Here is a 12,976-nt window from a genome sequence, read left to right as displayed (position 1 = left end):
TTGTTCCTGTAATGGGTTAGAATGTGAGGTTAGGGTCATAGTAGGATGTGTTGACTCCTACAAATCCTTCCTCCAGCAACATGGAATTTTTCTAATCAGAGACCACTTGTATCTCTTCATGCTTGACCACCTCCCCATCATTTCTTTTTTTTTCCTCCCCATCATTTCTAAACTCTGGCATGATGTACAAGTAGGTCCTTGTTATGTCTGACATGATATGTGGTAGCAGCACAATTATTTTGTTAACCAGAGAACAAAGAAAAAGCAGGAAAGTTTACATCTTGTTCAGATTTTCTTTTGCTTTCTGCTTTCAAACATATACCTTCTGTCAAAAGACTTCTCTGCTTCCTGAAAAATGCTGATTTGAGGGGGTTAAAATAAGGAAGATGAAAGCAACGACAAATGAAAGAAGCATCTTATCCTTTAAGCTAGAATTTCTGTCTCCTCTGATATCTGTTTTGCTTCACCAAATAGAACCAAATGGAATGACTATTCAATAAAAATGCTGTGTGGCAGCTGATTTCACACACAGGCCCTTGTGTGGGGCCTTTAAACATCCCCCGCTATTTATTTAATAAAGATGAACAACACTAAATTGTATTTGTAATGATAGTTTGACAGCTGTCCCATCATCATTTCTACAATCAGTGATTCAATTTTAAAGGAATTCTCACACTCAGGAAAATCACTGTTACAATATCTCACTTGTTTCTGAATTTCCTTAGGTTACTGCCCATACGTTTTGTGAGTAATTTGGACCCACAGAGATGCTGCTGAACTTAGAGTTTTAGCCATAATGATTTTCTGTGATCATTAGAAAGGCTGGATGGAGGAGATGGCGCACAGCCGACCAAACACAGTGGGCCCTGTGTGTTCCCATATGGAACAACTGGTTCTCCCCACTGGGATTCCACCTTGAAAAAGAGAAATGGGGCCATGATTCTAGAGCATGCCCAACAGACCAACTTAGCAGGGCTACCTGTTCCTTGTCCCCAGTGGCATGGCTTTGATATGCTCTGCAATCCAGTAAGACAGTGTGTTCCCCTTGATTACTTACACACAGACACACACACACACACACACACACAGCATTTACTCTCTGGGTTGGTCAAGGGCCCTGCAGAAAGCAGAGTAAAAGACATAACACAGCAAAGCCACTGTGGTTTGCATCAGGATGCTTCTGAGCATGCATAATGCAACCATCTACGTGTCCTCCAGATGTGACCCAGATAAAACTCACTTCTAAGCCCATGGGCTCGTGTTCTGAGCTCATATTCAAGCCCTTGTGTTCTACGTTAGGTCTCCTAGAGTTTGCTTCCCCAGTTGAGATTGTTGCCAGTGAATTGTGTCTGCCCAAGACCAGGTGTTTAATCAGACAGCCAGTTTGGTGTCAGAGGAAGACGGACTGTATGTCATGGTCCTGGATTCTTGGCTTCTGTGAGGGTACTTTCTACCTGCCAGGAGGATGAAGAGCCTCAACAGCCCTCAGGGGCAGCACCTGAGAATGCCACAGCAATTGCAAGGAGAAGTGAATCTGGTATTTTTAGTTTTGAGGATGAAATCATAGTACTGCTTGTTTGTCCTTTCCCAGCAGAGTTGTGTCACTGAGTTTGCAAAAGATGAAAAATATTTCAGCGAAAGAGAAGCACATTGACCAAAGGGCTATGCTTGCAAAACACAACCTTTCACCCCGCCCCACATGGTTGCTACAGAGTGATCTAGTGCATGGAACAAAACTCCGCAGGGTTGTTTTTCCTCATTGGTGTCCTTAATTGGTCTCGGGCTGAAAGTCATCTGTGCTCAATTCATAATTGAAGGTACTAGTTTTCCAGCTGCAGAAGGCACAGTAATGAATAGAGGGTGCTGGGCTCTGATAATAAAAATCCAGTAGGTCTGACAGGGGCTCAAAAGTCTGCCTTTTATCAAGCACCCCCAGGTAAGATGATACTGATACATGAGGTTACTAGGCCACACTTTGAGGAATCATTATGTTAAAGCTAGCTTGACTTTTTTTTTTTTTTTACTAAGTCATCTTCTATGAAATATTTACCCTGAATTCCTCCCTGCTGTCTGGTATGGCTTAGCCCCTTAATGACTTTCCTCCCCATCTCAGTTACCTGTTAGCACTATTCACAGGTGCCCTATAAAAATATCTATATTTAGCATCAGTGGATCTTTCTAAGCTCCCCTTGCCTGCTCCTTTATGCATGTTATCTCGTGCTGACCTTTCACTTGGAATCGACTTTGCTTTACTCTTACTCCCAGGGACCTGATACTCAGGCCTCTGTCTTGCCTCCTGGCATCTCCCATCATTCTTGCCAGTCTCAGGAAACTTCAGACTGTTCCCATCCATTCCAGGTTCTTAGCCTAGTCTGGCTCCTGGTAACCTGAAAGAGTAACATTCTTCTTCAAAGAGAGAATTTTAAGGACATCTGTGGACTTTGGGGACAGGAATGGGTCAAATTAATTCAAAGAATAAATAAAATAAGTGACATCTAGCTATTACTTTATCTGCAGCTTTGAGATATCAGTAATTTTACTCACATCTAATGGTAGAGTGTTGTTTTATTACTGTTTTGGTTTTGGGTTTTTTTTTTTTATGTATGTATGTGGAAGTCGCTCAGTCATGTCCAACTCTTTGCAACCCCATGGTCTGTAGCCTGCTAGGCTCTTCTATCCACAGGATTTCCCAGGCAAGCATACTGGAGTGGGTTGCCATTCCCGTCTCCAGGGGATCTTCTGGACCCAGGGATGAAACCCAGGTCTCCTGTACTCCAGGCAGATTCTTTACTATCTGAGCTACCCTTAGAATATCGTTTTATTTTTAGGTGAATATCATTTTTGTCTCCCTTACAGATATAGTGCAGTTTTAGTCTGTGATCTGGAAAAATACATTTAATATTAAATAATCTCTTCTAATTTAAATTCTATGACTCTGCATCTCTTTTAGTAGTCTAAAACTTTGAAGAGTAACCCTGGCACTACATTTTATTTCTGGGATGCTTGCAAGGAGGTTACAGGAAGAACCTGACTTACAAACATTGGTTTTGTCTACCCCCCAAAAATGGATTCTAAAAAGAAAAGAATAAAATGCAAAAAGGAGTTTGAGAATCACTGGCAGTGTTTTTTAGTAACTTTTAAATCTTTAATGAGCAAAAAGGGAGAAAGATTAGGAGTTGCCTGATCTTGAACCTAAATAAGTTTTTGGTCATGAAATCTCTGGTGATTCAGATGGTGAAGAATCTGCCTTCAATGCAGGAGACCCAGGTTCTATCCCTGGATTGGGAAGATCCCCTGGAGGAGGAAATGGCAACCCACTCCAATATTCTTGCCTGGAGAATCCCGATGGACAGAGGAACCTGGCGGGCTACAGTCCATGGGGTCACAGAGTCAGACATGACTGAGCAACTAACCCTTTCAACTTTCTTGAAATCTTTACTCTTTACTGAAAATCCAGACATTCTCCTCTCTTTGTTGAGACATAAAAGGAGGGTTTCTTTAACATAGATCTTCTCTCTTTTGTGTAAAAATATCCCTTTTGTTCTGAAACTGGTGCAGGACAGTTTCTGTGGAATAAACTTTGGGATCATGGGTGGTGTGCTAGAAGTAACCTAGTGACCAATTAGCAATTAGTTGCCAAGGAGGGGAGAACCCAGAAAATCAGGATGTACAGGTATCTGCATTTGCGCTAAAATCCCCAAGCTGGGACTGAGACTAGCGATCTGGAAACGTTGAAGTTATATCTGAGCTTCTGGCCACCTGTCTGCTTCCCCTGTCCTCCTTTTTAACCTTGATTTTTGAGAATTCCTGGACGCATGAAAGATCATTGCCTTCTGCTCCTCTGAGAGATCCCCAAAAACAGTGTCAGCCCATTTCTCTAACTTCTCTAAAGCAGCAGAGCACCAGTATAACTTTTCACCTATTTGTAATCCCACAATGAAAACATCATTCCCAATAGGCTGTCATTTAAATAGATGAGATTCATTACATATAAAGCCATGAAATGAAAAGAAACTTGCTGCTTGGAAGGAAAGCTATGACAAAACCAGGCTGCATATTCAAAAGTAGAGATATCACTTTGCCGACAAAGGTTCATATAGTCAAAGCTATGGATTATCCAGTAGTCATGTACAAATGTGAAAGTTGGACCATAAAAGAAGGCTGAGAACTGAGGAATTGATGGTTTCAAATTGTGGTGCTGAAGAATACTCTTAAGAGTTCTTTGGACAGCAAGGAGATCAAACCAGTCAATCCTGAAGGGAATCAGTCCTAAGTATTCATTAGAAGGACTGATGCTGAAGCTGAAGCTCCAGTTCTTTGGCCACCTGATGTGAAGAGCTGACTCACTGAAAACAGCACTGGTGCTGGGAAATATTGGGGCAGGAGGAGAAGGGGGAGACAGATTATGAGATGGTTGGACGGCATCACCGACTCAATGGACTTGAATTTGAGCACACTCAGGGAGATAGTGAAGGACAGGGAAGCCTGGTGTGCTGCAGTCCATGGGGTCACAAAGAGTCAGACACAACTTAGTGACTGAATAATAACAACGATGGCAAGAATGTTGTGTGTATTTGTTGTGGATGAGGTTTTACTACAGGGTAGTAGATTAGTGGGTCTCCCCAAGGAAGCCTCTTCTTTGTCAATGTGGTGCAGCCCTGGCTGTTCCCAGAGTTAGCTTCTTGAGTTCAACAGTGAGTGTTCTCAGGAGTGGTTCTTTTATACAGCTTTAGTCCCTGACTTTGACAGATCCATCATTTTCTTTGTGTGGGTCCATTTTAGAGTTTTCTGTTCTTGGCTGCTTACCTCACAACTGTTAGTCATGTGCTAAAATTCCCTCTCTAAGTATTTTCACACAAGGTTTGGTTGGTTAGATTTTGCTCAAAAGAGAAAGTCTAGAGGTGAGTGCAAAGCCAGTGTTGGTTGATGTTCTGCTCTTATGAAATGGAGATCTAGGATCAGAAGGGTCTGAATTAGTAGTTCTCAGATTTTAGTGTACCAAAGAATCCCTTGGAAAACTAAGCTAAAAGATTCATAGATGCTGGATTTTTCAGGTGTAGTCAGTAAGTCTGGACTGGGGTTTAAAAAAAATAAGCATGCCATGATTACAATACAGGTGGTCCAAAGTCTAACACTGAGGTGTATGGGCTTATTAATCTTTTCCTCAATTGTTTTCTGAGTTGCTCCTTTCCCTCGCTAGGCTGAAGATCATGGCCATTCGACTGCTTATTTGGAACAACTTCCTGTGACAAATGAAAGAGTGAACTTGTCAGGTTTGAAATGGTGAATTCAAAGTCTTTTGGCAAATGCAGAGTCTTTTATATAATCCTTCAAGCCACTTGAAAGTCACTTTGTGACTACAACACGCAGAACAAGCTTAGTGGTGCCTTGCTCCATCTTTCATCTGAGAATGTCACTCTCAGGGTCATTTAACCCAGGCACCTCAATGTTTGGGGAAAATAAAACAACTCTTTAACTTATTTTTTCCTCAAAATACTAGTAACCCTGATTTTAAAACTATTAAAGTTAGGATATCTGTTTTCTATACCTGGATTGCAACTTTCTAAAATTCCCCCCTCCATCTTTGTGAAACCAAATAGTTCATGCCTAAGGCAGTGGATTTCTTTAGATGAGAACTGAAATGCCAGTCCCTTTATGCTAATGTTAATTTCTAGGCAGTGAGCTTGGTTAACCAAGAGAAAATAAAAACTTTAGATGAAATGTGTTATTTATAGGGAATGCAAAGCATCATTATTATCAATTCTTATTACAAAATACACAGAAAAAATATCCTTTTTGTTATTTAAATATGGCATGGATACATTGAGAAATAGTACAGATGTTAATCCACAGCCTCTCAGCTGCATCCTGGATAATCATTATTATGTTTTATTCTTATTTGGAATTACTAGTAATAGACTGTATTTCTATATGAAATTCAAATCAGGGAACACCAATGAATTGAGATGATTGATATTATATATAGATAGATAATACACATAATTTTGGAATTGGGGTGATGATAGAAATATATCTCTCTCTTAGAAAATAATCTACCCAACTTGCTGCTGTGTTAGTGATCTTGATTAATAATGTTTGCCACTTAACTAGATACGCTAAGAATTCATATAATTCTTTGAGACTGAATTGCGCCAACCTTTGACCAGTGTCTAAATTTGTTTTGAAAATAACCACGTCATTGTTGAAAATCTGAAATGTAAATATGTAGATTTTGAAATATCTGACTTTTAACCATGAGTGTTTAGAAAGATACATGTTTGCTTACTTTTATTCCATGCTTTTATTATGTGTTCTTTGAAAAATTCTATTTTCACTGTTTGAATCTCTCATTAGCATGAGATTTTTATACATGGACTAAGGAGAGAGGATGATGGTGGTGATATAATTCATGGCATCTTTGAATGCGGATGTCATATGCATCTGCATTTATGGGAAGATATTCATGACTTCTTCCTCATCTGAACTGGTGTAGAAGCACTGACTGAGTCCAGTGCTATTATTTTATAGATGAGGAGATTGAAGCATAGTGAGACTAGGTGATCCTGCCTAGTTCATAGAGTTAGCTGACAAAAGGCATTGAATCTCGGTTCCTAGTCTTTCTGCATCCGTATTCTGCTTGTTCTCTCAACAAGGTCAGGGGCTGTCCCTATTCCTCTAAAATAAAATACCATTCAGTTTGCTTTTCTTGAGTCCTTAATTTTTCTTCTACCCTAACCTCAACATGCGAAGTTTTAAAGCCTGGATTAAAAACCTTAAAAGAAATCACCTTGTTATATTTCACCTTGATCCCCAAATCTGCTTTCTTCTTTTTCCTCAGTCCTGGTTCTCCTGAATGAATTCAGTCTCATCCTATCACCTATCAACAGAAGGCTGGTTATTAAGGTCTTCCAGGACCACAGTTGTAGTTCACATCCATCCAAATAATCACATATAAGGGGAAAGCGGATTGCGAGCTACAGGGCGCTATTCAGTATCACTTTACATCATAGCCACTGGCCCTTCTGTCTCAAAATTTGTTAGGCACTGCCTAAATTGGCTGGCTGAACATTAAAAAGTGAAAAATACCTCAAATAGAACGGTTCTTATGGACCATGTTTGATGTTTAAGCTAGTGTAGTTGGTACCACAAAACAAGCAGAAATGGATAAGATACAGCCATGCTGTCCAGGAGCTTACAGCCCAAAGAAGGGGAAAGAAAGATCCAAATGCATGAAATAGACAAAGATGTGTCCACCAAGAGATAATTTATAAATCATGTGGTTAGAGGAAGACCTGAGGGTCTAGAAAAGCCTTCTAGGAAAAAAGAAATGAGATTGTAAATAATGAAAGCCACTTTCCTGGTATGGATAGTGTTGCTGAAACCCTATTTATCAGTGCAGAATAGGAACTTAGAGACCAATATATCTACGAAATTATTGTTTGCTTTCAACTATGATATCCCCTTAACAGAGCAGAGATGTTTTAACTTTGTGACAGTAGACAGGCTTCCAGGGTGACAGAAACACAAAAGTCAGGTAAGAGGCACAAAATATGAGTTTTAATGTTTTGCCAGGCCAAAGAGGCCGCAACAGGCTAATGCCTTCAAAATTGTGTGACCCTCCCCGCCCACCAGAGGGGTAGTGAGGAGTTTCATAGTGTTCAAGCAACAGGGTATGATCAACTCATGGACAATCCTGCAACTGGTTGTCATCGAGGTGAAGTTTCAAGCATCATCAACTTTCTGATTTGATCCCATCTAGGGTCTTGTTTGTGTAGTCTTGTTTGTGTAGGAGGGGTCTGCTTCCTGTAAAAACAACTTGGAATGAGTGTCCGGTCTTTATCTGTATCTTTAAGGAAACTGGAAGTTCAATGACTTTGTTGTGTAGCAGCTGTATAGTCTGGATTGTTACCAGTTCCCCAGACCAACAGCTGTTCTCTTTCTCTATCTTCATGTTTCTCAATCATTAACTGTTGAGTAATGTGTGTGCATGCATGCTAAGTCACTTCAGTTGTGTCTGATTCTTTACTACCCTATGAATTGTAAATAGCCAGGCTCCTCTGTCCATGGGATTTCCCAGGCAAGAATACTGGAGTAGGTTGCCATAACCCGCCTCAGGGGATCCTCCTGACCCAGGAATCAAACCCACGTCTGTTGCATCTCCTGCACTGGCAGACAAAGGTGGTACTGGTGAATAAACAACTTGCCTTTCAAAGCAGCAAATGCAAGAGATGTGGGTTTGGTCCCTGGATTGGGAAGACCCCCTGGAAAAGGGAATGGCAACCCACTCCAGTGTTCTTGCCTGGGAAATCCCATGGACAGAGGAGCCTGGTGGGCTAAAGTCCATGGGTATGACTGAACATGAATGCACACAGGCTCTTACTTCAAAAGATGAGGACGCAAGGCCTTGTGCAAGGTTTCAGTGATGAGGTGTGTTTTGACCAATATTTATGTAGGTGTTTGCTTTAGAAGTATATGCACACTACATTGTTGCTTCAAATCTTGTTTGTTGATTATTCCTTTCTTTGAACTTTGCAGCTCTATGACAATAAGTTTTGTGCGTCTTGCTTCTGTTATGGAGAATTTAGAAATTCATACCTCATTTGTATTAATATACTCAAGCCTCCTTGAAGTTGAAATAGACTAATCTGACTGTAACTGAACTTGTCTACTGAGTCAGTCTCAGCTGTGTGATATGTACACAAGTGCCCCCATGTATTGGTTCATAACAGGTTAAAAAAAAAAAAAACTATTCATTTACCAACCATAATTTGAGCACCATGACTCTAAGTTATTGTTTATTTACCTACATATGCAATTTCTAAAAGTTTTATACATATTTTAGCAGTATACTGATGCTTCTCATTATTAATGTATTTACGAAATCACTATTGCTTACTTTCAACTATGTTATCCCATTACAGAGGAGAAACATTTTAACTTTGTGACATTAGACAGCCTTCCAGGATGACAGCCACACAAAAGGCATGTAGGAGGCGCAAAATGTGAACAAAATCAGAGGTTGGACTAAGGTCAGATAGAACAGTAAGAAGTGGAGAAGAGAAAAGGGAATGCCAAGCCGTTCTGGTTCTGGAATTTGTGGGAAAAATAAGTCATCAGTATGAAATACGAGAGTCCATGTTACTGCTTCATAATTCACAAAGATTACTCTTCAATAGGAAATGTCATCCAGAGGCTGGGCTGAATCTGTTGTGTATTACTATTTTTTGTTTGTTTACCTCTTTTATATTTATTTTGTTATTTCCTGTAATTCTCCCTATCAGGAATATGTTCATTTCGGGACATTTTCTTTTCTCATTTCAGATGACTACACACTGCATGGTCCAATTTTCATTCAAGAACCAAGTCATGTAATGTTCCCTTTGGACTCTGAGGAGAAAAAAGTGAAGCTCAGCTGTGAAGTTAAAGGGAATCCGAAACCTCACATCAGGTTTGTTGACTTAAAAACATGTGTTTCCATGCATACACTTTCTATTAGTAAAACCAACAAATACTTATGGAGTGCTGATTACATAAAGAGCTTTTAGACGGACATCGTTGTATATCCTGAGATGCTAAAGAGACGCTCATATTCATGAACAGTTCAGTACCCAACTTTGTTTCTGTCAATACGAGAAATTAAATATCCTGATTGACCATTTCACTGAAAACCTTAATGTCACTTAACATATTTTTTTAAAACACCTTTTAAAAATACATCAATAAACTGGCAGGAAAGTAAGGAATGTTTAGTAAATTATTTGGAACCCAAAGAAGCAAACTGAACACTAAAATCATTTTTCACCTTGATGAACTATGTGAATTGCAGCTTTGGATTTTATAGTTTCACAGGGGACTAGGGTCACAAGACAAGGCCCAGCCTCAACCAACTGGAGAATCTAACATGAGAAAACCTCTCAGAATATACTTGGAATTCAAGGGATATAATCGTATGGTGAATGTAAAAGAATTAGCCTTGCCTCCCAAAGCAAAAAGTAATCACCTATTTCAATCCTTGGTGCTACATGATTTTAGTAACACAGCTAAAAAGAAAATTAGTAACATGCAAGACATACCTGAAGAAATTGTCTAGAAGCAGCAGATAAAGAGGAGCAAAATGTGACAGAGAAGAGATTAAGCAAGAACATTCACATATCTAATCAGAATTCCATAAGGAATGAAAAAAAATGGGGCAGAAGCATTATTTAAGGAGAAAACTAAGAATTTTCCAAAGCTAATTAAACATTCAAATCTACAGATTTAGTAAACCTAATGAATTTCAAGCAGTGCAAACAAAAATAAAGTCTTATATAGAGTTATCGTGGTGAAACAGAAAAACACTTAACTTGAAGATATGATCGTAAATTTAGGCCACAGTTTTAATACAGCTAACTTTCAAAGAGATGACAGTTAAACCAGCAGCTGACTTCTCAATAGCAACAAAAAAAGCAAAAGAGAAGACAGAATCTTCAATATGCTGAGAGAAATTAACTATAAAATTTTTGTATAACAGAAATACTTTTTATAAAGTAGAACAAAGTAAATGAGTTTTTAGGTAGACAGAAATTGAAGTTTGACTCCAGCAGACCCTGCCTAAAGAAAATTCTGAAAGATATACTTTAAACAGAATAAAAATAATCCCCGGTAGACTGCCTTTAGATATAAGAGTGAATGATAAGTAAAGCAAATGGTAAAGGTTAGTATTTCCACATAAAAACCAATTGCACTAAACAACAAAAATAGTAAAAGCATACTATCTTGTGAAGATTAAAAGAGAAAATTTAAAAGTCATGACAATATTAGAAATAAATTGAAAAGATATATACTACACAGTGGAATCTGTATGGTTAAAAAAATGAACTAAAGTTGAATGCCTACCTCACAGCATACACAAGGGTCAATTCCCAGTGAATAGAAGACCAACATGCGAAATTTGCAAAATGTTTCAAAGGAAATAGGCATGCATATTTAAGACTTTAGAGGGAAGAAAAAAAATTCAATTATAACCAAAAAGAACAAATGATAGAAGAAAATATTTAACTTCACTAGTGTTAAAAATTGCTGTTCAGTAGAATATACTGGGATGAGTAAAATTATAAGCTTCCAACTGGGAAAAGATATTTGTGATAAATATTATTTATAAAGTCTAAACTAGTTAAAGAATTCCTTAAAATCAAAAGATAACAGACATGTAACCTAATTAAAACATTACCAAAAGACTTGATCAGGTACTTCCTAGAAAAGACTATTAAATATCCATTAGGCATTCAATAAGATTACCACTAGTAAATGTGCCCTGTGTGTGCTTAGCCAGTCATGTCCGACTCTTTGCGACCCCATGGACTGTAGCCCGCCAGGCTCCGTGTCCATGGGGATTCTCCAAGCAAGAATACTGGAGTGCGTTGCCATGCCCTCCTCCAAGGATCAAACCCGGGTCTCCTGCATTGCAGGCGGATTCTTTACCCTTTTTGTTTGAGCCACCAGGGAATAAAGAGCCCCCATTAATAAATAGAAATGTACAAATTAAAACTAAAATGGCAGCCTCTTTCAAACTCAACAGATTTACAGAAATTTGCAAGTACAAATTTAGCATAAGTAATATACTGACTATAACTTGGCGTGTTCATACTCGGTAACACAATGAAGTAGTGAAAATGAGTGAACTAGAACTACAGCAACACTATCATAGGAACATAACGTTGAGTCAACAAAGCAAGTCAGAGAAGAATACAGAGTATAATCCTGTATTCATTAAGTTCCAAAGCAGGTAAGATAGAGTAGTTGTTTAAGGATACTAGCATACATGATAAAATGATAAATAAAATCAAAAGAATGAAATAGCAAAATTCAGAGTTATCATGAACCACTGAGAGGAAAATGATTGGAATGAAAATGGAAATAGGAGACTTCAAAAGTAATAATATTCTTTGTCTTAGAGGTCTTTATAAATATAAATATAATTTTGTCTCTATTCACATTTAATGATATAAACCTTATGCTAGTAATCAATATATGTGGTAGTATGTGAAAACGAAAAGAGTATGTGGCATGTGTTTCAGTTTAGGGGAAGAAGAGATTGGAATCATCCAAGAGTTATCAAAGAAGTAGAATTTGAACTGAGGCAGATGGTTTTCAAACTGGAAGGATGGTGGCATTAACAGAGTAGGAATTATTTTACAGTTTAGTTAGTCATCTAACAGCATTATTCATTGGACCACTCCACTGATTTTTCAGACTGGAGTCTAGTCCATGGAGTTGACTCAGGAATGACCCTGGCTGAATTATGTAGGGTTTCCACACAAGGTTCCTTCACAGTAGTTCTGCTTTGAACTAGGGTGTATATTAGGATTTTTAAAAATACATCCTTTAGGAAAGGTGTTTAAACCACCATATTAAGCAACTGCAATGTTCTAGTATCATGCTAGGTTTGAAGAATTCAAAGCAGAATAAACTACATGTTCAAGCAGTATACGTTGGTGGTGAGTGCCTAGGGAAGGAAGTGCAAGGTTAAGTGTGAGAAAAGAATGTCCAGGTTCTAGGGTATCATGAGGAAAGGTCTGCTTCAGGGTAGAGAGGGAGGATAGCAATAAAAGTTTCCCAGAAAAGGAGATAATTAACTGAATTTAGGGCAAATGATCTTTTGTCATAGGGATGGAAAAAGGAAGTATATTCTAGAAAGAAAAAAAAGCCCTCTCCAATAGACCATATAATTAGGATGAACATGTATTTTATCATCCAAACCAGGACACTTATGAGAGCAAAAGGCCATTGTTAATAATTATCTAGGACAATAAGTGTATACCCAGAACTGCCCTGGACAAATCAGAATATGTAGTTATTCTCCCTATATTAAGTTGAATTCAAAGCTATATCAAATAGTTTTTTTTAATGCTTTATATAGTAAAAATAAATAAATAAATGCAAGAGGGAAAGGTTCCTACACATATAAATGATGATATAATGGCCCCCAGTTTTTAGT

At 38.4% G+C, this 12,976-nt stretch overlaps 1 protein-coding gene across 1 annotated transcript in view; it reads left to right on the top strand.

Annotated features, from left to right (window-relative positions):
* CNTN4 (contactin 4) overlaps positions 1-12,976 on the top strand; it is a 966,700-nt gene that overhangs the window by 617,827 nt on the left and 335,897 nt on the right. Inside the window, exon 5 of the mRNA XM_065935280.1 lies at positions 9,322-9,448. Within this exon, the coding sequence (XP_065791352.1) occupies positions 9,322-9,448 (127 nt within the window). The remainder of the gene's footprint in view (positions 1-9,321; positions 9,449-12,976) is intronic.

Source organism: Muntiacus reevesi, chromosome 4, assembly GCF_963930625.1.
Source record: "Muntiacus reevesi chromosome 4, mMunRee1.1, whole genome shotgun sequence".
Classification (NCBI taxonomy): Eukaryota; Metazoa; Chordata; class Mammalia; order Artiodactyla; family Cervidae; genus Muntiacus; species Muntiacus reevesi.
The sequence above is the reverse complement of the archived record's forward strand: the minus strand, read 5'-3'. Positions and strand labels throughout refer to the sequence as shown.